General features: G+C 43.4%; 2 protein-coding genes across 2 annotated transcripts in view; one reads left to right on the top strand and one right to left on the bottom strand.

Moving 5' to 3' along the window:
* SLC39A10 (solute carrier family 39 member 10) overlaps window positions 1–24,305 on the top strand; it is a 1,022,483-nt gene extending 998,178 nt beyond the window's left edge. The window contains exon 10 of the mRNA XM_044075065.1: window positions 15,711–24,305. Within this exon, the coding sequence (XP_043931000.1) occupies window positions 15,711–15,854 (144 nt within the window). The 3' untranslated portion in view covers window positions 15,855–24,305. The remainder of the gene's footprint in view (window positions 1–15,710) is intronic.
* The window catches only part of DNAH7 (dynein axonemal heavy chain 7), a 4,771,155-nt gene continuing 4,764,790 nt past the window's right edge, over window positions 21,075–27,439 (bottom strand). Inside the window, exon 61 of the mRNA XM_044073696.1 lies at window positions 21,075–24,865. Coding sequence (XP_043929631.1) covers window positions 24,659–24,865 — 207 coding nt within the window. The 3' untranslated portion in view covers window positions 21,075–24,658. The remainder of the gene's footprint in view (window positions 24,866–27,439) is intronic.

Here is a 27,439-nt window from a genome sequence, read left to right as displayed (position 1 = left end):
TAGGTGTACTCGGAGGTCGCACAGTATCCATAGCTACCCTCTGAAATGGCTCCTCAATGACAGGCAAGGGCATAAAAGGAGCTTTGACATTGTCTCCTGCCTTGCCTACTTTTTCACACTGCTCACAGTTTTGGCAGTACTGCGTTACATCCCTTGTAATCCCAGGCCAGTAAAAGTTTTGCATAATATGTCGCTTGGTGCTGTTTATGCCCATAGGACCTAAAAGAGGAATGTCATGGGCTGTAGCTGGAATTGCCAGATGGTAGGGTCTAAGCACTACCAACTGTTGTATTACCTCACCCTTTAGTCCTATCTCAGGGGTCCACTCTCTGTTCAGTACCCCTTTGTTCTAGTATACAGACTCCCCTTTTCCTTGAGAATCTGATGCCTTCTTAACTACCTCCCTCAAGCCTCTTAATGTAGGGTTCGAGAGCTGAGTCTGTGTCATCTCTACCTTTGTGACCCTACCCAGCTCCCCTTCCACAGGAAGTCTGGTATATTGTGACAGTGGTGCTTCACTGTCAGCCTGGGTACTACCACTCACCTCTGCCCTTGCAGACACCCTGTCCAAGGGAACATCAGTACCTATCAGGAGCTGTGGCTCACTTTCAAGCTCAGGGTAGCTCCCTCTCTGAAATAGCCACATCACCAGCCCCGGCTTCATTTGTGGGGTCTGTCTGGGTCTTCTCCAGGCTACTAGACCCACATGCCTGTCTCCAAGTCTCACTGTGTGTAACTGCATGCACACAAGGTACTGCGTTATCAAAATCATTACCTGTCGAGACATCTGCAGAGATATCCTCTATCCTCAAACACAACTACTTGCTTGCTTCTTTTTCCACTCTCCCGCTCAAGGTGAACCTTGTCCAAAGGTATTTGGAATGGGGTCCCTCCTAAAGCTCTGACAGGAGTGGACTGCCTAAGCAAGTACTGCTCCTCTTTAACCACTGCTGGCTTCACAATTATGTCAGAGGCTGTCTCTCTCATAGCAGTGGCCCATTTTACATCCACTAAGGTAGGATACAGACTGTGGTGATAGATGTTCTTCGTGTTTCACTGTTGCAGTCATTACATTTGGGGTAATCTGCTTGCAGGTTGCCCTCAGTCGGCCTGAGTAACAAAGTCTTGGGTACTGTGTCGGTTGCTGTCCCTTCTTCTATGAAGTCAGATCGTCAGGGGTATAAAATATGCAGCCGATACATTACATCAGTCTTTCTTGCCGTGCGGTGCCCAAAGCAGAAGCAGTTCGCAAGTGCCGATCAGCCGACTCCTAAAATTTTCATTTTCGAGTTTCAGAACCAAAGTCTTCAACTAAAAGCTAAGTACCCCGTTGGGGAAACTTTTTCTTGCTCCTTATCGATGTCAGTTGTTGTTGTCTTTCAGCTTTTCCCGGTTAGGGGTCGCCACAGCGGAACTCCGGTCTGCTAATGAGTGGCAGTAGATTTTGACGAACGCCGAGGTGCCAGCTCGACGTTCAACCTTCAACGAAGGCACGCCCATTTACGCATGACTTTCGAATGCCCACCCAACCACGGGGTGGACATGTAGACTCCACACAGAAGGCACTCCCCACACTCCAGCCGAGAATCGAACGGGAGAACCTCTTGCTGTGAGGCAACAATGCTACCACTGCACCACCGCGGTATGTAGTAAAAGTTAATAACTGCATTACTTGTGGAAAGCAAGTACCTCATAAAGATTTTCATTCGTACTGTATTCCTTGTCTAGACCCTGACCACGATGTACCTTGTTGTCGGTTTTGTGCTTTATTTAATCAGCGCACTGTCTGTCTTCGGTATGTTTTTTTTTTCCTCTAAATATTTCGGTTCTTGGTTTAATTATCCAGAAATGTCGTCGGTTAGCCATCCGACTACCGGGATTCCGAAAAAACACAAAGATAAAGACAGAGACAGGCCGCCGAGGTCCAAAACTGCCGACGACGCTTCTTCTAAGCCAGTCGCCAGTTCAGTACTCAGTGAGGTGCTTTCACAGTACCTGATACCTGCTACTTCTGATTCGCAAGATGCTTCAACTATGGAAACCGCCGATGTCTGTACCTTGGATGGGTCTGGAGCCGCTATGCAGGCACCGGCTTCTCAGGGTGTATTCAGGCCTATGGACTTGCATATTAAATCAACGTCCCCTTCATTACTAAGGCCTAAATCTCGATCCATGTCTAAAAAACTGACGCCCAGGCCACATGCTCAGGCCTCTATGCCTAAAAAACAAATGACAAAAGTGACTGAAGACCTAATAACGTGAATCAAGGGTAGCCAACCCCCCCACCCCTCTAAGAGGCCTAGGGCTGAGCTTGATTATGAATCTTCTGATCAGGATTCTCTTTTTCTGACTCTTCTGATGACCTGGATTTGTCCTTACCTACTTATGAGGATTCTGATGCATTGGACTCTATTCCCTCTGCTTCCCCTTCTGAGGATTTTTCTTTTGGGGAAACCTTACATACTCTATGGGAGCATTTTCACTGGGAAAGCCAGGAATTTTCTGATTCAAAAAAGAGGCTTAGGGATTTCCTTCTCCTACCTCAGCATAGGCCTTTGGCTATTCCTCCTATACTAGACATTGTTGATGATGCCTTCTCAGAATCCAGTTTGTCCCCTGATTCCCTGCCTCCTGCTCCCAGTAAACTTGACAGATACTACAGGGTCCCTGAGTCCTACAAGTTCCTTTTCAAAAATCCTATTGCAGATCCAGACTATTTCACAGGGTCCCAAGGGCATTAAGGCTTCTACCGCTAAAAGTCCTACCCCTTCTGATAGAGATTCCAGAGCGCTGGATAGATGGGGTAAAAAGGTTTACACTTCAGCAACCTTGGCCATTAGAGCTTTAAACTGCCAATTTCATATGTTAAAATATCAGCAACATGTTATTGGACTGCTTAAACAGAAAATTATGTTGATTCCTGACTGTGTGGAAAATAAAAACGTACAGGATTTAATGCATTCTACTGAACAAATTGGAAAACACACTTTGCAATGTGGTTTTGATTCTTTAGAGGCCTCTTGCAGGGCTGCTGTTAGTGGGTCTGTGCTTAGAAGGCATGCTTGGCTTAAGGAGCAATCTTTGCCTGATCATGTTAAAGCAAAATTGTTAGATGCTCCTTTAAATCAGGACCGACCGTTTGGCAACAAGGCTAAAGAAGTTCTTAAAAAGAAGGAAGATAAAGCTAAATCTATGCAAACTGTTAAAAGATTTTTTTACAAGTTCAGCCTCCTAGATTTAGTAGGCGCTGGCCCTCTAAGAATTGGTCCTTTCCAGCCCCTTCCAGGTCTTCTCAAGCCAAACCCAGACACAGCAAAAACCCCAGGTTTCAGTCCCAGGGGACTCGCAGAACTAAGCAGTATGCGGCCTCCACTTCCAAGTCTGGAAATAACAAGACTCCCCTCATGATAAAACTGTCTCAATGACTTTCTTTTAAAATTTCCAAGCACTTATCTTCTGACTGTCCCTTTTGGGGGAAATATTGCTCTTCACGCAAAGAACTGGGAACTCATTACCCAGGACAAATGGGTTTTAAACATAGTGTCCCAGGGATACAGATTTCACTTCCACACGTTGCCAACGCCAAGTGGGTGGCCGGACCTACCCCCAAATCAGTGGGCAGAGGCCCAAAAACAAGTACTTTCTCTCTTAATTATGGGGGCTGTTCAGCTGGTACCAGAAGAGGAAAAGGGACAAGGTTTCTACTCAAGACTTTTCCTGGTACCCAGAAAAGACAAATCATGGCGTCCTATCCTGGACCTCTCTACTCTAAACACCTTTCTGGAGATTCCAAAATTCAAGGTGCTGACACTTCACCAATTACTTCCTATGCTAGGCAAAGATGCCTGGTTGACAACACTAGATTTAAAAGAAGCATACCTGCACATCCCAATCAGGGAATCTTGCAGAAGATACCTACACTTCAAAGCAGGCTACACGCACTATCAGTTCTCTCTTCTGCCCTTTGGCATATCTGTACTGCGCCCAGGGTATTCAGAAAGTGCCTAGCTCCAGTTATTGCATTTTGCAGGTAAAGAAGTATTCAAATATACCCAATACCTGGACGATTGTCTAATTCAGGCAGAAAACCAGGACATACTTTTGAATCATCTGGCTTTTGTAAAAAGGGTTCTAACTTGTCTGGGGTACACCATAAATGAAAAGAAATCACAATTGGTACCCTGTCAACAAATTACATTCCTGGGAGCAAGCTTGAATACAACTTCCCAGATGGCTTACCTCATGCCAGAAAAGCAAATTAATTTGACAACCTACTTCAATCAAGTGGCCACAAAAACCCTGCTGTCTGCAAGACAAATACTGCAAGCCTTGGGGTTCATGGCTTCCTGCATTCTTCTAATTTCATATGCAAGACTGCATATGAGGAAACTACCCTGGTATCTAAAAAGCCTATGGAGTCAACATTCTCACAGCCTAGAAACAATGATTCATATCATACCTTGCCTACGCCTAGAGTTCCTTTGGTGGGCAGAGGCCTGCCACCAAAACAAGGGACTACCTTTCACACCACCCCCTGACGCCCAAACCCTAACAACAGATGCATCAGACTATGCATGGGGGGGCTCACCTGGCAGGGAAGTGCATTCAGGGCAAATGGAACCCAAGTCAAATGCATCTGCATATCAATCAAAAAGAAATGTTAGCTGTACAGAATGCTCTGACAGCCTTCAAGGACTACATTCTTCCAGGACAACTAATGGTAAAGATGGACAACACCACGGTTATGTGTTACATAAACAAGCAGGGGGGTACACATTCTTATCCCCTCTGCAGACTAGCCATGGCATTGTGGAATACAGCCTTGAGCTACCAAGTGCACCTACAAACTCAATTCCTGCCAGAAAAATTAAATACACTGGTAGACGGACTAAGCAGAAACCTCATGGACCCACACGAGTGGAAACTGGAACCAAGAATTTTCAACATGTTGACAAGCGAATGGGGGAGCTCAGATATAGACCTGTTTGCTTCCCCCCAGAACTACCAATTGGACACATTTTCCACAAGGACTCCCCACAAAAGCCTGGAAATTAGATGCTCTGTCCTTCAGCTGGAAAAACCTATCGGTCTATGCCTTCCCCCCCACTGCCTCTTCTCTCAAAAGTACTACTAAAAGTCAAACAGGACAAACCAAGGATGATTTTGATTGCTCCAGACTGGCTGTGCCAACACTGGTACCCCCTCCTGCGCAGTGTGTCACGGTTATCTCCATGGCACCTGCCTGAGACTCCTTCCCTGCTGTCTCAGCAGGAGAACCAGATTCTGCACCCTCAGCTTCCAACACTGAACCTTGCAGCCTGGCTAGCTACTTAAACTCTCCCTTACAATGCCTCAGCAAACCTTTGATGGATGTCATCCTAGAGGCAAGGAGGCCTAGTGCTAGAAAGTCTTATGCCGAAAAATGGAAAAGATTCCGTGCCTGGAACAAATCTCAAGGGATGAGCATAGCAGCGCCCAATGTACCTCAGATTTTACAATACTTAACTGAGAGGCTTCACAAGGGCCTGGTCTTTTTCCTCCATTAAAATCCACACCTCAGCCATTTCAGCTCTTTATAACACAGAACCTCCCCTCTTCTCTCATCCACTGCTCAAGCAGTTCCTCGGAGGGGCCAAAAATTTGAAACCACCCAGGAGAGCTCCAACCCCAGCCTGGGACCTTAACTTTGCATTGGAGAAATTCAGTCTACCTCCTTTCGAGTCAGCTGCTACTGCAGACTTAAAATTTCTTTCTTGGAAAACAGCTTTCCTTTTAGCAATCACTTCAGCTAAAAGGGTAACTAAGTTACAGGCCCTTATGTCAGTGGAGCCTTTCATCATCTTTCATGCGGACAGGGTGTCACTCAGAAACAATCCATCCTTTATGCCCAAGATGGTATCTAGTGTGGCTCTTAATCAGTCCATTCATTTGCCAACCTTCTTTACCAATCCACAGAACAAAGGGGAACAGATACTGCATTCCTTGGATGTGCACAGACAACTTAGATTCTACTTGGACAGGACTAAACCTCAAAGAAAATCTGAACAACTGCTGGTAGCATTTTCTGCAGGGGCAGAGGGGAAGGCTATTTCAAAACAAACCATTTCTAAATGGATAAGCCATTGCATTCATTTCTGCTATAAGCACCATGGAAAACCTATCCCCCAGGGGATCAGACCTCACTCCACCAGGGCTGCATCTACTTCTACAGCCTTTCTCAGAGGCATTCTTACCAGGGACATCCTAGAAGCTGCTACCTGGAGTTCTGTACATACTTTCACCAAGCATTATCATTTTCCAATTTTCTCTAAATCCAGAGCTGGCTTTGCTAATGCAGTCTTGCAGGGCCTTATAGCTGGGCCTAATGCTCTCTAAACTCCTCCTCCCAACCATAGCTTTGGGAATCTATGAGCACCAGTCGGTGCCAAGCCTTCCCCTTGGCGCCTCGGCTGCGGGGACTCCGGTCCCGGTCATGGCCTTGGAAGGTGATCGGTCCTCCGATTCGGGAGGTCCCACCTTCGAGGCTATGCGGAGCGTGCTGGCTAGGTCAGCTACTTCTTTCGGATCGGTCCTTCCGTCCCCTACGACACCGGCAAGAGCTTCTGACATCCACCTATCTTTGGACAGCAGGGTGCAAGGGCCTAAGGATACCCTTCTCTGATGTACAGGCCAACACTAAGGGACTCTGGATAACAAAGTTTGCAGATGACTGCAAACTGGGAGCCATTATTGAATCCCCAAATGATGTGGATACTCTACAAAAGGGCCTTACAGAAACAGATGCTTGGTTCCAGAGCCATGGGCTCAAGCTCAATGACAAGAAATGTACAGTTATCCCCTTTGGGAAAAAACATGTATCCGTGAATTACCATATAGGTGGCAGTACATTAAACACTGAAAGTTTGATAAGAGACCTAGGGACACAGGTGGACAGTGGTCTCACCTTCGATAACCACATCGCCACAACAGTCAGGAAATCCTTCTATGTGGCACACCTCATCACTAAGGGCTTTTCATCCAGAAAAAAGGAGGTCATTGTTCCACTGTACTCATCTCTCATTAGACCCTTTATAGAATACAATGCCCCATTTGGTATGTACCTCTCAAGACATCTGCAACAACTGGAAACTGGAAAGGCCACAGAAATACCTCACTAAAAGAATCACAGGCCTAAAGCAGATGCCATATGCTAACCTCCTTAAAAAACTCCAGCTATACTCTGTCGCATACCATCTACTCAGAGGCGATCTTTGCTTAACATACAAGGCCGTGTCAAACCCAGAGCTGTTGGACATGCTACACTTAAAGAAATCCCAATCCCTCAGAGCCACACGCTCCAGGGATCTAAACCTTGTCATCACAATAAACAAAACATGCTGGAGGGATAGGTTCCTGACCCAGAGACTCCCCAGACTCTGGAATAGATTGCCCATACATGTCAAGCAGAGTGCCTCTTTGGTCCTCTTGAAAAGGAACTTTGATGATTGGATGGGAGATAGGAAATTCATCCCGGGGATCACGTCAGTCGCCCTACTAGACAGGGATCCAGGGAAGAAATAGCTAGAGAATTGTTATGGCTAGGCTTGTATAGGCCCTAGGGCTGATAGATTAGTACCAACCTATGAACCCCCATGAGTGGTCCCCAGAAAGAAATCTTGCAAGAGGAAGCACATAGACTCCCAGGACGAGTCTCTCACTTCCGATACTGACGTCGAGGAGTCGGAGGGGTCCTCTAAGTCTTCCTCTGAGGATGTTTCATTCCCTGATATCCTGGAGATCTTGAAACAAAGAGGAGACTGGCCTTCCAAAACCCCCTCCAAGGAGGAGTCAGTATTCCTTAAGGCCTTTGGCGCTCAGCCCTCCGCCTCCTGGGTGTCTCCACCCTTCGACATGTTCCTGGACCTTATTTGTCAAAGGGTGTGGGAGACTCCTGACTCTGTGGAGCCGGTTCCTCGACGCCCCAACAAATTTCTGTCTGCTCCCCAAGGGAACGAATTTTTGACAAAGGGAGTCCCGATAGATGCTATGGTGGTGGTGGCTGCCACACAGAAGGAAGTTGCTGAGTCTTCCTCTTCAGTCCATCACCCTAACAAGGAGTCTAGGACGATGAATCGGTACGGGAAGCGTACACTGTCTTCAGCGACCTTTACCTTGTGGTCGATGAATTATTTGTCTCATTTCACGCGGATACAGAGAGATCTCCTTAAGGAGTCAGGAGATACTCTAACCGGTAATGTACCTGAGGCGGTGACTCAAACGGTCAACGCTCAGCTCTCTACCCTCAACTCCATTGCTAACTCGTCCATGCGACTGATTTCGTACGCTGCCGAGGGAGCTAGTAGGGCGGCTAGTTCAGGGGTGGCCCTCAGGAGGCAAGCCTGGCTACACCTGTGTCATTTTGCGGAGGCCTTTAAGTCTTCCTTTACGGATGCCCCCTTCGATGGTTCCTCCTTGTTCTGGACCAAAGTCAAAGACACGCTCACCAGGTGCGAGCAAGAGGGAAAGACCTTGTCTGCCGTGGGAGTCCATTTTTCCCTCCCGTCGAGGCCTTATCCCAAGGCTCAGCGAGGGGGAAAGATGTGGTTCAAAAAATCGCAAAGGTCCTTTCCTACCGCACAGGATGAGACCCCCCCCGAGGCAGGGGAGGGGGGTCTTATTCAGGGAGACATCACCCCAGAGGCAGAGGGGGCACCCGCAATTCGGGGGACCGGGATTCCTTCCGCGGTTCCCCATACTCTCATTCCTGAGGGTGTGCCCGGCTGTGCTTCTCCTGAGCCAGTCGGGGGTCGAATTTCCCGGTATCTGGAAGCCTGGGTCAACATCACCCAGGACAGATGGGTATTAAGGATAATCGCCGGAGGTTACACCATCCCATTTCACTCAACTCTTCCCCCCATCAAAAAGATCCCAGACGTTCCACCCAGTCAAAGGGGTCAGGCAGCAACAGAGGTTTCTCAGCTGCTAGAAAAAGGAGTCATCCAACCAGTCCCCCCAGACCAGATCGGATTGGGGACTTACTCGAGATTCTTTTTGGTGCCGAAAAGAACGGGGGACCTGAGACCCATTTTGGATCTCAGCCGACTCGATCATTATGTACACAAGTCCAAATTCCGGATGGTCACGCTACAATCAATTCTCCCGTTATTGGGAAAGGAAGTATGGATGTGCTCCATTGACCTGAAGGATGTTTATTACCACATCAAAATGGACAGAGTATCCAGATGTCATCTACGCTTCCAGCTGGGCGCCAGGCACTTCCAATTTCTAGCCCTGCCCTTTGGTCTCACCACAACCCCCAGGGTGTTCACCAAGTGCATGGCAGTGGTGACGGCTCACTTAAGACATCAAGGATTCCAGGTGTTTCCTTACCTGGATGACTGGCTCCTATCCGCCCCCACCAAGCATCTACTTCTTCAAAACAGAGATACTGTTATCGATCTTTGTCACCAGTTAGGCATCACAATAAACTGGAAAAAATCTGCCTTGCTACCCTCACAGCGTGTCTTATTTATAGGAGCAGAGTTGGACACTATTCAGTTGAGAGCGTTCCTACCTATGGAAAGGATCACAGGGTTACAACGACAGGTTCGGATGATGATACCTCAGACACGCGTGAGGGCAAGACTAGTGCTTCAGTTACTGGGGACAATGGCATCCACTATCATGATGGTCCCGTTAGCGAGGTTGCATATGAGGATCCTACAGTGGCTCCTATTCGCCCAATGGTCCTTTCAAACACTACCGCTATCCCATCCAATCTTAATCACAGGCAAATGCAAACAGGACCTCAGCTGGTGGCTATGCACCAACAATTTAGACAGGGAAACCCTTTGTTTCACCCAACCCAGTAGCCACAGTGACCACAGACTCCTCCCAGATAGGGTGGGGGGGCATTATCTCGGCAGGATGGTCCGAGGCACATGGCAGAAGCAAGAGATAGACTTGCACATAAACATCCTGGAGATGAGGGCAGTGCTCCTAGCGTTGCAGGCACTTCAAGATGTCCTCCCCATAGGGACTATTGCAATACAGTCGAACAATATGTCAGTAGTGTGGTATCTCAACAAACAAGGAGGAACCAGATCATACCCACTATGCAGGGAGGCCATGAGAGTGTGGAATTGGGCGACAGCTTCCCAGCGGGCCTTGGTGGCAACGCACATCCCGAGGAAAACCAATGTGATCGCAGATGAGCTAAGCAGGGCGATCCCCATGCCGTACGAGTGGTCCCTGAACCGCCAGGTGGCGGACAGCATATTCAGCAAATGGGGTCAGCTTTGCTGCGACCTTTTTGCCAGCCCTCTCAATGCGAAATGTAGCGACTACTTCTCGCTGATCCCCCCACCGGGGGGATCTCCAAGGGATGCTCTGGCGCACAGTTGGCCCTCGGGTCTGCTGTATGCTTTCCATCCGTTCCCCCTTATCTCTAGGGTGATCCAGAAAGCGCTATCCTTGGGAAGCAGATTGATTCTGATCGTGCCACACTGGCATCGACAAGTATGGCTCCCCTTCCTTCAGCCTTACATCGTGGATGCTCCTTGGACTCTGGACCCTCGTCCAGACTTGCTGACACATATGTTGGGACAGCTCCACTCCTCCCTGGAGACCCTCCGGCTGACCGCCTGGCTACTCCACTTCCATCCGTAGTCAGGTGTCACGATTTGTCTCCCGATGTAGTCCATATTCTTTCGTCCTCTCATAAGCCATCCAGTAGGAAGGTCTACTCTAGCAAGTGGAAAAGGTTTTTGATATGGGCCCAGTCAAAAGGTATTGACCCCTACACGGTTCCCATTGACTCTGTTTTGGAATTTTTGTCTCATTTATTTTACCAAGGGTCTGCCTCAGCCACCATCAAAGTTTAGCTAGCGGCTATTTCTAATTATCATGTGGCTTATGAACCTAGCTTAATGGCACACAGGCTGTGTAGAGCTTTCATGAAAGGTACTCTTCTTCTTCGTGCCCCTGTATCTCAACCTGTTATGCCCTGGGACCTCAATTTTGTTTTGCAGGCCCTCACTCTCCCACCTTTTGAGCCCGTGGCTTCCTGCGATTTAAAATTCCTTACATGGAAATCTGCTTTTCTGATAGCTATTACATCAGCCAGAAGAGTATCAGAACTCCAGGCCCTGTCAAGTCAAGCCCCCATATATTCCATAAAGATAGGGTCTCTGTCAGACCAAACCCATCCTTTCTTCCCAAGGTGGCTTCCTTATCTAATATTAATCAGTCCATTGAGCTGCCAGTTTTCTTCTCCAGCTTCTCTAATAAGGCAGAGTACCAGTTTCACCTGTTGGATGTTCATAGGCAACTACGCTTTTATCTACACAGGACTAAAGAATGGCGGAAGTTAGACCAGCTCTTCGTTTCGTTCTCGGAAAATCGCTTGGGATCTGCGGTCTCCAAAGTCACCATTTCTAGGTGGATAGCTGGTTGCATCTCCTTTATTTACCGGGCAGGGGGAAAGAGCCTGCCTTTTCCAGTCAGAGCACACTCTACCAGAGCAGTTTCCACTTCCACGGCCTTTCAGGCCAGGTTATCCATGGATGATATATGTGCGGCTGCAACATGGGCTTTTTCTCATACGTTTGTTTCCCATTACAAATTGGACGTGGTGTCCAGGGGCAGGTCATCTTTTGGCTCCATAGTACTCAGTGGTATTTTCCATTGAGCCACCCAGGATGTAGGTGCTAGGGACGCTGTCCCACAAGTGAAGAATGTAGGCGAGATAGTACTACATAACATCAATTAGTTATGTACTCACCATAACGCTAGATGTATGTAGTCCATCTTGCCTCATATTCTTCATTACCCACCCACTGTCCCCCACGCCTGGAGGATTTGGAGGATCCCCTGGTATATCTCCTGTCACTAGTCCCTTTGGACAATTTGTCGGACCTCGTTGTCATGAGTATGTGTGTGTGTTTGGGCGATAGATATAATTTTTTCTGTTGGCAGCAAACTAGATCTGGGGATGTGGAGCAGTGTATTGTGGGATACCATCTTAGCCCAGCCAATCAAAGACTTTCGAGCTAGTAAATAGGCCGAGTCGGAGCCGACATTCGGCTCCGAACCCACATGTGAAGAATGTGAGGCGAGATGGACTACATACATCTAGCGTTATGGTGAGTACATAACTAATTGTTTTTCGGCTTTTCCTGGTTAGGGGTTGCCACAGTGGAACTCTGGTCCGCTAATGATTGGCAGTGGATTTTTACGATGCCGAGTAGCCAGACCGATGCCCAACCTTCAAAGAAGGTACACCCATTCATGCGTGCACCTACCTGCATATCTTTTAAACGTCACTCGACCACGGGGAGGACATGCAGACTCCACACAGAAGGCACTACAGCCGAGAATCGAATGGGAGAACCTCTTGCTGTGAGGCGGCAATGCTAACCGCTGCACCACTGTGGCGTTTTAAATATATGACTACAGCTATAAAAATTATCACCTTCTGTATGCTGTGGAAGAAATTTACTGACCTTTGTTGCCTCTGTAGTTTGATTGTTCCCTTCCCCATTAGCTCCATGTTCCTGTCGAAGAGTCAGCATGTCCCTCTCATGTTGATGCTTCTTCTCATTTTCTTCAGCCTCCAAATAACGCAGTCTGTCTGACGATTCTATTTCCATACGTTTTGCCTCCAGTTCAAATCTCTTTAATTCCAGATGGATTTTTAAGTCCTCTGAGGAAAAGTTGAACTGTCCTGTTTCTGAGGGCTGTACATCCCTGTCACCAGACTAGTTATCTTCTTGGTTGCTGGTCTGTGCTGGAGCTGCAATTAAGGCTGAAATCATTTCCTCTTTAGTCAGGTTGGCATTCACCAGTCCTTTGGATTTGCACACCTTAGCCAACTGGTTCACTGTCAGCTTGCCATAATCCTCTGCTGATATCTTTGCCTGCTTTCCCTGACTAAACTTAACTGCAAAAATAAATAAAACTGTTGTGAAAAGTGAAACTCTGTATGTTTACCCTGTGGCTGCTGAGAGTACGCACACCGTTAGTGACAATTGCTTACAGGCTACAAAAGTTCAGTTAATATCCCACCACTGCCCACCAGTATTTGCCATCCCTCTCTGGGTCAGTGATCAAGGAGCTCCAGTCCTCACCACTGACACTGGTGGGGTACGTTTACTGGGAAAAAAAATAGACACACACAGTATTTTCTCTTGCAGCTCTCTGCACCAAGTAGTTTCCCTTAAGAGCAAACAGGGAATGAAACTCCAGTCTTGGGGCTGGACTTTCTCTCCAGGCTCCAAATAAGACTCACCACTGACACAGCTATAGAGTTGAGTGCTTAACCGGGTGTTCCAAGCCAAGTCCTCCACCACCCTCTCTGTGAAATGAGTGCTCTGTGTCCCTGTTCAAAGTAGCACACACACACACACACACACACACACACACAGTTTGAGATGTGATTTTTCCTCTCTCTCTCACACACGCGCACACACACACCTGGGAAAGGCTGGCACAGCTTACCCACTTTGCCACCTCCACCTAGACTGTAAGGTAGATACACTGCCACCAGAACACCCAAAGCCAGCTACTCTAAGGCTCTTACAAGGGTACCCAATTACACTTACTAAAATTAATATTTATACAAATGGTAGTATTTGATCAAACAGCAAGGCTTTCAAGAACATAGAGCCACAGTGTCACTAAATAAATTTAAGTGCTGTCAAAGGTTAAATATTTTCTAAAGAACCAGCCACAATGAAAAGTATATATATATTTAGTAATAAAAAAGAAAACATGAAAAACTGAATATATATTTACAGTAAACATAGTGTTTTAATCACAGGAAATAAACATAGATGAAAAGGCTCAGATAGATACAGAAAAAATACATTTTTCTAATCTCATATTTTTCTAACTGATTGAGGAATTACTGTTCTCTAGATATTTACTAAAGCAAGGCAAGGTGAGGTGGATGAGTGTCTTCATTCTCAGATCCAAGACAGAGTGCAAATATCACATCTCCCCCTAGTATTCAAATATAGTTTCAATGCTGGCTACAGAATGATAAGGGCTGAATAAAGTGGCACTGTGACTTCCTTGGACCTAGATGCCATGCCCTTACTTATAGGTTGGGTGACGCAGAATAATTTTCTTGCTACCTTGCCACATGAAAGATTATTGTCTACACAAGTTCCCATATCCCTGAGCACTAGGTCAGCTATTAGGGTGTCTTATCAATGGTTTAATCAGCCTGGGTAGCAGTTTTCCAAAGAGGGACTATAATGTATTTCTTGGCATTAAACAATCCACAACTGCAGCCTAAAGTCCAGCATCTCAAGTAGCACTTCCTGTTGTTTTGTCTCAGTGGTGTAACCATGTTTAGTCAGCAGTAACTAGTTGTTCCAAAAAGTTGGTACCAGCTCGACGAAAATGCTGCAAAGTCAACTTGGAAGTGTCCACCCTTATGTTTTTTCGTGTTGGTATTCAAACATTTTGGCACCCACTTGGCTGACAGCTTCTGCATGCCCATCTGCTCATGGATTATAAACCCAACATGTTCCCTGGGTATCTGTAGTGTCTCAGTAATTGTTTTAGCCAGTATTCGCTGATCTGCTGAAATCAGGTCATGGACATGGTCAACAATTTCAGGAGTTGACACCATTTGAGGCTTCCCAGACTTTGCTGTATCTTTGGTCTCAAAATTTCCACACTGAAAGTTTGCATACCACACTCACAGTTGAGTAAGAAGAGCAATTGCCAGTCAATGTTTGCATTATACATTCATGGATTTCCTTTGGATTTTTTTTCTGTAGGAATCGGAACTTAGGACGACTTGGAGTTCCACAAGTTCCACACTTTTCATTGACATGGTTCAGTCAGTGATCTGAAACAGTGTCAAAACAGCATTATGATTCTGCAAATTGTCATTTCACAAGATGAAACAACCCTCTTTTCAGCTGCAGAAGCAAAATAAGTCAGACTTTAGAAAGTTGGTCAGGCTTAGAACTTTTCAGCACCACTTCGTAAAAGTGGGTATCCTTGGAACACAGTTTATCCGGGTCTATATTATATAATCGAAAGCTGATAACAACGAAGCACAAAACCGCGAACTTCAAATCTTGAAAGTTGACATCAAATCCACCAAAAAAAAAAAAATGTAATTACCCAAAACAAAACAAAAAGCTCTATGCAGGGGGGCAAGCCCCCCTGCATCCCCCCACTACTTAAATATACCAACTCCAAGATTGCACTACAGGGCAGTAAAGAGAAGTCTTCCCTTCTAGCATTCTATGGCGATCTCTGTTCTACGGTTCCAATTTTCGAGGTTTGAAGTTCGGAGTTTTGTGCTTCAGAGTTATCAGCTTTCGAGCTTATGATATAAACCCAGTTTATCCCATCCCATCCCAAATATACATTGGAAAAATGTCAGTGTTGGTTTCTTTGCGCTGTTTATGCGTCCTTAGTCTGGCTAGAACCTTATACCAGTGTGTATCCATTTGCCCTGGTTTCTTTTGCAGTCTCTGTACTTTATTCCTTGATTAGTGTTCTGAATGTAATGCTAAAAAATAAATAAAGTACTTTTTCAGTATGCAAAGTTTTAATTCCAGTATATGAACTTATCTTTGCAATATTTACTTCTGTTTTTACAAATTCTGGAAGTGAGGGCAGTGAGTCTACTTAAACTATAGTAAACTAAAGCGTTCCCTGTAATGTAACAATATTGTAACTATTCAATTGTTTTGTTTTCTGACCAGCTTCCTGAAATGCTGCATGGTGATGAAGATGAAGGACGCTGTCAGATGGGGCACTTTGTTCTACAGAATTTTGGGGTGCTTCTTGGATTTAGCATCATGCTGCTAATTGCCATCTATGAAGACAGAATCCTGATTAACATCTGAGCAGTTTTGGAATGGCTGGTCTCTGTACTTGTCCAAATGTTTGCCATATGCTGCATAAGTTAGGGATGACAACTACAGAAATGACTGTAACTTGCACTTATGGCATATGTATAGAGCTTACATTTTCTTTCCAGCCATAGCTTTAAACGTGATACATTCCTAAATGAAGTGTATCTTAGATCTAAGATGTTATCTTAAGTGAAACATCTTCACTCTGAGATGCTTTTGCCATCACTGCAGAAAAATGTGTGCACTTGTAACAGCTGTAATCTGTGATATTTTGAGAACATACTCATAAAGGTGTTTTGTAGTCAAAACATGAAAAAAGTAACTAGACTTCAAAATGATACTTTACAAAGTGTTTAATGATGTCTTTTCCCCAAAGGTGAATTTCTTCCAAATGTGCATGGATGAATGTAAAGGTGTGCCTTGCTGTTGTTGAATTCAAGACCAGATTTAAAGTTGTACTTGGAACATAACAGAATGCTAAAACTGTAGCTGTGTATTTACAGTACATTAACTGTATTTTACTTTCAGAAAAATTTCTGCATAACTTATGATTTTTTTCATGTGTGGTCGTCATAATTGAGTTGTTCAGCAGTGTATAACCATATTAATATAAATATTGCTTGGTTAGCATTTGTAATGAAACAGCAGGTACCCATCTGTTATCTGTAGTTTAGGAGTAAAGTATAAAAAATATGATTCTAGCACAGGTCAACAGTTCCATAAAATAATGGCCCATTTCTTTTATTTAGGGATGTATATATGACACAAGCCTTCCCCAGTCAAAATATAAACTTGTGGTTGAAAGTTACTGTGTCTAATTTTACACAGTATTGACACTGGAATACCGTACTGGGGATGGTCTTATTCAATATAGCCTCAAGTATACTCATTGTTTTGCATACGAAGGTTAGGGTAAGCTTACCTTTGAATGGGCTCTTATGGGTCAACCTGTCTTTGAATGAGTCCTCTCTTTTATTCAACATTGTCACCTTTTTTTTTTTTTACTGTGCCTAAAACTGAGTAGGATGCAAGGCTTAATTATCAGTCAACTGTTATTCTCTGGTATTTGCAAGAACCCATTTTAATTCAGTTTCACTTTGTTGTATTGTGAATGTATGTATCAGTGTGTGTGCTTATTTCTACAGTGTATAGTATTCTGTTATCCTGTCACAGTATGCGCACACAGTTACAGAACAGTCTAGCAAATTCAGAAACACAGTTTAAGAAAGTATTTGTGTTTATTTTTGTAATTACAAAAAATCTCTTGGGGAATGAGGATAACAGTGTATAGAGGTGGCATAGGTCTAAATAACGTCATCATTCTGGCATGTAGTTATCACTGAAAGACACATTTGTTAGTGGTCCTTCTGCTGCTGTGTATAAGTGCCCATTTTTACTTTAGTGGTAAAGCTTGGCAGATGTGCTTATGTTAAACATTTTTCAAAGTACTATATTAGACATCAGAATGAGTTCTGTACATACTGTATTTTCACGACTAACTGGTAAAACACTATTCTTTACTGAAGTAGAACATGACATACCACATACTGTAAATTGAACTGAGCTGCTGTATGCTGTGCTAATGACATAACTATGAACTTTCTGATGGCAGTGTTGTGAGCCATGTAGTAAGTAGTTTGCTATACTCTCTGAAGTAAATTTACCTGTGTCTTATTCCAACATGCTTAGTATAGCATCTGTATACTTTCCCTTTTACTTTATCGAGTGTACTCTTACAACACTGACAAGCATGTTTAACTTTGTTCATTTTTGTTTATATTCTTTCCTTATACCCTTATCTAGAATTTGCATTTCAAAGCGTTATGGTGGCAAAATGGTGCCATGGTCAGTATTGCTACCACACAGCACTTGGTTTTCCTGTGACATTCCTGGCAGGGGTATCTTTTGTGAGTAGTCTGCATGCCATCCCTCTGGGTTCTCACCAAGGTCTCCAGATTCCTTTCATAAGCCAGGCATAACTAATAGGTGACTTGGCAAGCTTCTGAAGTACCTATAGGGGTGTGTATATCCTGGAGTGGAATGTGGTACCCTCCAAGATTGGTTCCATGTCTTGCACAAGCTGAGTGCTGAAACAGGCCTAGAGTCCCACCACCATCTTTAGTAGATAAATAAATGAAAGGCATTTACTTAAATTTTGGCAAGGTTTGTAAAATGCAACTTAAATATTCTGTTTAAAAAGGACAAATTGGGCCAGCTGTCCTAAGAGGGCTGGCTTTATTCATGGTCAAACAAATAAAGAATTTATCCCTGAAGGTACATTTTGAGAAACAAGAGAATAGCCACTATCTGAAGTTGTAAAGATGCTGTGATTTAAGCTTTCCTAGAACATGGATTTAACACAAGCACATATTGGGTTTGCAGCATCACTCTTGTATTTCATAAAGTGGTGTTGAATATATCTGTGCCTTCTTAACAGTTAAGTAAATTTTAAGTATTGGTTTGGTCACTATATTTGACTTGATATTATAAGCCCATATGAAAGAAAACAGATTAAAGCAGTGGCTCAGACTGTAAAAGAACATCTTTTTCCCTTTGAACAGATTTTATTTTTAGTCTTGCAGCATTTTTACATTAGGAAGCTTCATGTTTTCATAGTTCCTGTTTCATTTTGTAAAAGTGACAGTATTTTTCCTGACTTTACAGTATGTTGTACCTCATGACTTTGTGTGTTCTTTTCCTTAGAATCAGTTTTATGTACATTACAAAATATTCATAACCTGGAACATGCTGCAAAGTTATGTGCTATTGTTTATTGTATGGCGCCTGCTGTTGTTTGTTAAAGCCTCTGCCAGTATTTCATTGCCAAATTGATGTTTATGTTGTTTACATTCATTTTTTACAGCATTCTAAAAGAAACTAACATTGCACAGCAATCAACATTCCATGATATCTTGGTACAAGATTGTTGTCTTGCAAAATTAGTATATGCTTCTTAGAGATGTTCTTTATGCTTCACTGTTGCATTCATAAGCAAAGGGTCTCTTCTGCAAGCTAAATCCAGTTTCTGGCCAGTCTTCTCTAGAGATGAATATCCCTTCTCTCTTGCCAGGCTGATTGTCTTTCTTCAGACTCTGGCATATCCTGGTAGAAGGTTGGCATCTCTCCACACCAAATTCAGTTCTTTTTTGCAGCAGGTGTGTGTACACATCATTTCAAGTAAACATTGTATGTCAGTCTGGCATCAGCGTATGCCAAAGTGCACATCAGACTGAGCAAAAAAGTACCTGGTAAGGGGACATGTTCTTTTAACTTTGTTACTAGTGATAAGTTCATTGAGCTGATGTTCGGACATGCCAAGGTCCATATGATATGCCAACCCCATGAAAGAAAACAAGAGCACTTAGGAGGCATATTACACAAGAAGACATCCATGATCGGTGGCTATACTGCCCTGGCACAGAACACAGTTTCCCAAACTGTGAGAACTGTAAAGGGGTTCCTTGCAAGTCAACAAGGAAAGGAGAATTCACTTTGCACTCATAAAACTGTAAAAAGTGTCAAAATGTCTGCATCAGCTGCAGAGATGCAGCAGCAGGGACATGTAGACTTTCAACAAAAAAAAAAGAAAAATCATATTGAGGTTGAAGTGCATTCAGGAGAAGGAAGAAACTCCAAAACAAGAAAATATTGAGGTTGAAGTGCATTCAGGAGAAGGAAGAAACCCCAGAACACTCTGGTTCCCAGATGTGTAGCCCCCATCCATATTATCCACTTTTTCCAAAACCTCTGATGCTGCCTCTCTGGAGGCCATCATGTTGTCAATTTCTTTTGTGGTTCTTCCAGACTGAACGTATAATATTGTTGACTGAGGCAGACATTGCCTCCCTCCCAATGTCTGATTTGCAGTTCTGCCTACTAAATTGAAAGAAGATGGAGGTGCCCCTTTTGTTTTAGCTATATATATTAGTTAAAGAGGACATCTGCATTTGGATATTGGAGTCTAGGGATATCCTCTGTAAGACTACCAGACAGGTAGCTGCTACAAAACAAAGACTGCCTATGTCCAAAGTTAGGGTGCCAGCTGCATCTCAATGGATGCTATTCACATCCACTCCACCAGACCTCCCTTGAATGGTGCAGGCTGACTCAGAATTTTCTGAACCTTATACAAAGCAAACATTTAGATGGTGACCAGCCCTGTGTCTGGGATCCCTTCTGTGAAATGGGAAGGGGGTCTCTCTCTCTCTAGAGAGGTTAGGACTCCAATGACTCTGAGGAGGATCTGGATTACACAATCCATATTTTTCCTGTCTAAATTATGATACAGATGAAGAGGACGCTGTGTTCCCTGTGTCTCCCCTAAAGGACGTTTTATTTGGGAAGACTGTGACTTGTCAGAGTACATTTCCAAGGGCAGTCTAGAGAGACTTATACATCCCATAAGAGATGCACAGACTTCCTGGGACTGGGGACCCTAAGCCTGAAGCTTTTTCTCTACTGCAGTAAATCCTACTAGATATTTCTGAAGTAGTATATTTGAAACCAGACTCATAGCTCTCACTCCAAAATGACTTGGCTGTTTTTATAAGGTGGAAGACCTTCACTCATTCCTGTACAAGAAAACAGTGGTAGATCCAGTGTTCCTGGATACTGCTAAGGAGCTAAAACACTTCCTGGGACTGGGGACCCTAAGCCTGATGCTTTTTCTCTACTGCAATAAATCCTACTAGATATTTCTGAAGTAGTATATTTGAAACCAACCTCATAGCTCTCACTCCAAAATGGCTTGGCTGTTTTTATAATGTGGAAGACCTTCACTCATTCCTGTACGAGAACACAGTGGTAGATCCAGTGTTCCTGGATACTGCTAAGGAGCTAAACTGGTTCCAGAGGACAGCACACTTCTCAATGACTAGAAAGGTATACTTACTGACCACTTTTGCGAAGAAAGTTTACACAGTAGCAACTCTTCCCTTCATAGTTGTGAACTATCAAACTCCCACATGATTAAGGTGTCAGGGTGACCTTATGAAGGAAATCCTGAAAGAGGGGGGGGGGATATGTGATGAGTTGATGAAGGCAAACATCACGAGTCAGCTCCAGGCCATTATGTAGGTTAGGAGGAAAGCAGTAAAATGTGCTGCTATAGATGCAGCACATAGGGTTAGTGCATTTGGGCTGGTCACTAGGAAGTAATGAACAGGAATTATACTGAAAAATTGTAGTTATAATTTCTGGATTTCATCTCTCAAAAATGAAAATTCTTTTTTTTTTTTGAGAAATATAAATCAGTATCCTGTTTCATGTCCCTGTACAAAAATTTCACAAACCTTGTTTTAGATGTATTCCAGTAGACCAACGCTATCAGTTTACTTCCTTGCCCTTTGGATTAGCAAGTGCACCTAGAGTATTGTCAGAATCTGTGGCTGCAGAAATTGTTTACTGGAAAACAAATGCATTCATATAAACATCTTCCTGGATGCTTGCTTGATTAAAGGCTCATCCAGGATGAGGTACATAAAGCCCATCTGTATACCCTGCAGTACTTCTTTAGGACTATCTTTGAACTCACTGAGATTGAATCTGACCCCAGCCAAAACTGCAGGCTTCTTGAAACAGTACTAGATTTCACAGCATCCAGTTCTTCATATTCCAGGAGAAGGAGGAAGCCTTAATTATCTCTTTCACAGGCATAACTCTGAGGACAGAAGTTACAACCAGAGAATTCCTAGGGTCTTTAGGATGCATTGATTCCACTATAATGATGGTCCCATTGGCCAGACTGCACCTGAAGTGTCAGTGTTTCTTGAAAAATACTTGGAAACAATGCAACTAATCACCAGTGTCACCTCATTACTGCCGTATGTGAGGAAGGAGTTAGAATGGTGGATGACACAAGTAACAGGAACATGGGAATACCCTTCAGAGAACTGCCACCTACACAGACATTAACCACAAATACTTCAGATGTAGCTTGGGGGCGCATACCCAGAACCACAAGGTACAAGGGCAACCCAGAACTTCAAGGTACAGGAGTTTGTAGCCACAGAAAGTAGAAAAGGCACATAAAAAAAATAAAATGATTGCAGCTTTTCAGGCTGTCAGGGCTTTCAAGCCATTATGGAAGTCAGGAGTCCCGATTGTGATCAGAGAAAATAAAACAGTCATTTTGCATGTATATAAGCAATTGGACACACATTCCTGTCCTCTAAATTACCCTTGCAGGCTTGGGAGGACACTCAAGCAGTACAGAAGTCTCTGATGACTTCCTACATGCCCACTCACGAAAACTCCCTGATAGACAGTTTGAGCAGGAAAATAGCAGACCTCCCCCCAAGTAAATGCTGAATCCAGAACATTCTTGGACCTTACAGCCAGATGGGGAGGACCAGAAATAGACCTTTGCTAAAACAGAGATCAGACAGCTGAGGATGTTCTGCTCCAAAGCCTCACACAGACAGGCTTGAGCAGCAGATGCCATCTCACAGAGCTTGTCAGGTCTGTTTCTCAATACCTTTCCTTTAGTACCATAACCGAACTGACAAGCTAGAAATTATCTTGAATGCCCCAAGTTGGTCATGGCAACACTTAATTCTCAAGCAGATAGTAGGGGAGATTCTTCTTTTACCCCCAGCATATGGGTCTCGTGATGCAGCTCAGGAGGTCCCTTCAACACCTAAACATGACCACAATTAGATTAACAGCAAAGATTTGACCTCATTACCCTTTGGGTATCTTTAGTCAGAGGATGTACAAAAATTGAGGGATACTATAAAATCATACCTAGCAAAGCAGGAGAGATCTTCTTCCTGGTGTCAGAGCAGAAGCCAAGACCCTAAAGGAGCACGTTTCTTGTGCTGCAGGACCTGACTTGTTTGCCTTGGGTCTAACATATGCATCACTTAAGCACTTGTCAGCCGTTTTTTTACCAATCTGCCAGTGGATCCATCTTTAGCTACAAAGATTCCAGTCAGACAGTTTGTGGAGGACATCCTGCACCTTAGACCACTCAGGAAGAGATTAACTGTAGCCTGGGACCTAATGTTTGTTTAAAAAACAATAGCATTCCCCTTCCCCCTTTGGAACAATCCCATAATGCTCACCTCTGATTCCTTCCTTGGAAAGCTGCTTCCTCCATTATGTCTGCCAGGGGGGGGGGGGTCCCTGAGATCCAAATCCTGGTGTGCAAAGAGCCATTTTTACATTTCCATGAAGAAAGACGGACCCTGCAAAAGCCAATTCCCCTTTCATGCCAAAGGCAAAAAAACAGAAGCTTCATTGAACTAGGCTATGCAACTCCCAATTTTTCTTCCCATACCCTAAAAACAAAGGATTAAGGATTTCACGTAATTTGGATGTACATAAGCAAATTAAATTTTACCCGGACTGAATCAAGGGCATAAGAAAATTTGACCAACTGTTCCTAGCTTTTTGCTGCCAAAGAGAGAAAGCATACCAGTTCCAAAACGAACTCTTACTAAAAGGCTGGCAAAACTGTATTACCTTTTAATACAAATATAACACAAGTTTACCTGGAAAGATAAAGATTCATTCTGCCAAGAGCACAACTACGACAACAGCTTTAATTAGAAGTAAGTACAGATATTTTAGAAGCAGACACCTGATCTTCAGGTCCATGAGTTTCCTATACAATAGGCTGGACTTGATTTCCAAGAGTAAGACTCGTTTTGCTTCTTCTGTTTTGATGGGCCTGCTCCAGTCCTCATCTTCATTTGCACTGTAGGAACAGCTTTGAAAATCTTCCCTTTGTTCATGACCACAATAATGAAATACACAAAAGAGCGCAATATAGCTAATTTACCATAATAGTTAATATCTGTGCTTGTGTTCATTGTTGCAGTCTTGTTTCACTACCACTATCCCCTTTACTGGACAGGTGAGGTGTCTATGTCCCCCCCCCTTTCTTTTTTTTTTCTTTTTCCCTTACTCAGTATTCTATTTCCTTTTTGTCCAGTCTGTCTTGGAAGCCTACATTCCTTTGTTGCCTCTCTGAACCTTACTAAGCAAATAGGTTTCAGGAGGTTGCAATGCTGTCAGCCTCAGATGAGGCAAGACAGAAGTAACAGTTAACTAAGAACAGATGGATGACACTTTTACATCAAGATATGATGATATGTAGGAAGGTAGCATCAGCCTGGCACATTGCAGATAACTGACTAAGCCTGCAACAGTGAACAAGCTTGAACATTAGCACTGTGGTAAGTTACCTACTTAGTTCAATGTTATCAAGTGTTAGCCTGCATTATTGTTTTGTCACTGTGTGACATTCTTTCCAGCTTTGATGTAGACCATCGCAACTGCTTTGTATTTGATCACCTGTGATTATGAAGTATTACTTACATTTGTTATTAATGCTGAGAATAACTCTTCCAGTTATGTGTTTGTAATTAAACATGAAACAAAGAGTACTGGTGCATTTCATTTGAAAATAAACTGTAATGGCTGTGATGTTAGTCTGCATTTTCTGTAGCAGAATCAAATTTTTTTTATCATTATTTAAAAATGCTACAATTGATCATTTGCTACCTTTTGTTTTTATTGTTGTATATTGTCACTTGTATAAAATACAAAGTAAAATTGTGCAGAGAATAAAAAAAATAGTTTGTTATTTCTTTTGGGGGGGTTAAAGGGTGTTGTAAACTCCATACAGTTTACACTGTCTGATTTGTATTCATACTTCCATTATAGTGAGAGAGTCTGTCTTTCAGAAATATAGTAGTATCATTAGGCTGATTTTAGGCCTCAGATCAGAAGTGTAGATTTTGGAGGTGAAACTGAAGACATACATTATATACATACGAGTATAGCTTTAGTTAAGAGCTTAGCTGGCACAACAGGGCCACACCTCGTCCAATCCAGTGCTCCTGAGGTTTATCTGAAGGGAGTGTCATTGCTATTACAAAATTGGTAGAATGTCCTGTTGTAGATAATGTGCCTCTTCTCTCACTGGTCTTGTAAACAGGTGCTGTATAAGATGGTCGATCTACAATATCATTTCTCTTGCAAGGTTTTAACCACATCTGAAAAGAAAAAAATGTTAAAATATACATTTGTTACATGTCTGTGCTGTAGCAATACATTATGTCTGAGAACCAGTTTTGATAAGAGCTATTTTTCTGTAAAGCAGGCATTGGCATTAGGCTGATTTTTACATACTACATATGAGAACCTTTCTTCAATGGTACTTTGTCTAAATGTTTGAGGATTATTGTTTTATAGAAATGGCTAGAAGAAGCAACAAGTTTTTTTTCATTTTTTAAGTCTTAGTAGTTTGTGTTAACCACATCTATTTCCCTAAGTGTGTCTTGTTATTGTTCCTTATTCCCATCCAGCCACTGTGTTTATGTTGCCTACCTGAGATGTTTGTTATAGGGCTGTAAGACAGGAAACTTTTAGTGTTGTGCAATTCTTCTTTTTCTTATTTTCCCAAAAAGAACATCTTGCAGCAGTTCACAGTAGCAAAACAATACATTTTGGTCTGATACCACAGTGGTAGATAATTGAGATATCCCTGTCTGCTTGGGTGCACTGCCACCCAGATGCCACTGACTGGCTTGGGGAAAAAAATCCTGAAGCAAGTAAATGAAATGCGTTGAAGGAAAGCTTCACTTGGCTACTGCAAAAACATAACCCACAGCCATAGCCACACATCTCCTGACAGGAAACAGCTGGAGGGTTGGGGGTTGGCATATTGGTTAAGGTGTTAACCTCACAGTAACAAGGTAGAGGGTTTGATTTGCAGCTTTGAAAAAAAAAAAAAAATTGGCTATGATTAAAATGGCCCATAAGGGCATGTAGGCCTAATACTTACCTAGGAGCCTATAAGCCATGCAGTGAATTACTTTCCTAAGTAGCCTTTTGCCTGACAGACTTTATGAAATGACTAAGCATGGATCCAGTAAAAGGATCAGGTTAATCAATGCTGCTTCCCAGATGTGGTGGTAAGTTGACAAGTTGTCTCTCTTCAGAGATGAAAGCTATACCATAATGGTTTATGGCTCTAGGCATCACCATTGTACTCAATTTGGAGGTCCTGCCATATATATATATATATATATATATATATATATATATATGTGTGTGTGTGTATAAATACACACCGATTATGTGTGTGTGTGTATATATATATATATATATATATATATATATATAGATATATACATACATATACACACCCGCTTCCTCTCTTCTTGTCTTTCGTGTTATCTGGTGTTGGGATTCCGGTCTTTGGTATTCTAAGTATTCGGGATTTAGTAGTGATCCCATACTTAAATGTATGTGTGTGTGTATGTATGTATGTATATGTATATATATATATATATATAGATATATATATATATATATATATATATATATATATATATATATATATATATATATATATTCATCATGTTTCACTGTTGCAGTCATTACACTTGGGTTATCCTGCTGGCAGGCTACCCGCAGTTGGCCCGAGTTCCAAAGTCTAGGTCCGGCATAGGCTGCTGTCGCCCCCTTCCTGACATCAGTGCGCCAGGGGTACAAAAGATGCAACTGACACCATTTTCTTCAGTCTTTCTTGCCGCGCGGTGCCATAAGTAAAAGCAGTTCGCAAGTGCCGGTCGGCCGACTCCTGAGATTTTCGAAATTGAGTTTCAGAACCGAAGTCTTCAGTAAAGCTAAGTACCCCGTTGGGGAAACTTTTTCTTGCTTCAGACCAATGTCAATAAAAGTTAATAATTGTAGTTCTCGTGGGAAGCAAATACCTCATAAGGACCTTCACTCTTACTGTATTCCTTGCCTAGGCCCTGACCACGACGTTACTAGTTGTCGGTTTTGTGCTAGATTCAACAAACACATTATTAAACGTCAGTTTGATTTTGCTTTACATTATTTTGGCCGAAGGTTTAATTACATAATGCCGTTGGAACAACCGATGACCGGAATTTATAAAAAACGCAAAGACAAAGAAAAGGACAGGCATCCGAGGTCCAAAACTGATGGCGAAGCCTCTTCTAGGCCAGTCGCCGGTTCTCAGTGAGGCGCTTTCGCAGACCCTGACACCCGCTACCTCAGAGCCACAGGCCGTATCCGACAGCCATGTGGAGACACCAAGGCCTGTGGAAACTCAAGGTATTGGGCCTACGGAAACTATTCCCTCAGATGGATCCGGAGCCGCTGAGCAGGCATCGGCTTCTGAGGGTGTTTTCAGACCTTCACAGCTTACAATTAAGCCCACTACAGCAGCCAAGGCAAAGTCAAAAACACCATTAAAGACAAGGAAACAAGTACAGCATTCTCCTGAACAGTCATCCATGCCAAAGAAACAGATGCTTAAAATGGCCAAAGACTTAATTACTTTAATTAGGGGTTCCCATCCCCCTCCTGACAAAAGGCCTAGACAAGACACTGACTGATTCCTCTGACCAGGTTTCTATTTCCTCTGATTCCTCTTTTGATCAGGGATATTCTCTCCCTCCCTATGAGGACTCTGATGCCAAAGAGTCTATACCTTCAGCCTCTCCGCCTGAGGATTATTCTTTTGGGGAAACCCTGCACACCATGAGGGAGCATTTCCATTGGGAGGGCCAGGATTATTCAGAATCCAAAAAAAG

This window comes from Protopterus annectens, chromosome 6.part0 (assembly GCF_019279795.1).
Source record: "Protopterus annectens isolate FY-2018-M chromosome 6.part0, PAN1.0, whole genome shotgun sequence".
Classification (NCBI taxonomy): domain Eukaryota; kingdom Metazoa; phylum Chordata; order Ceratodontiformes; family Protopteridae; genus Protopterus; species Protopterus annectens.
Note: the sequence above shows the minus strand (reverse complement) of the source record. Positions and strands in the feature narration are given on the sequence as shown.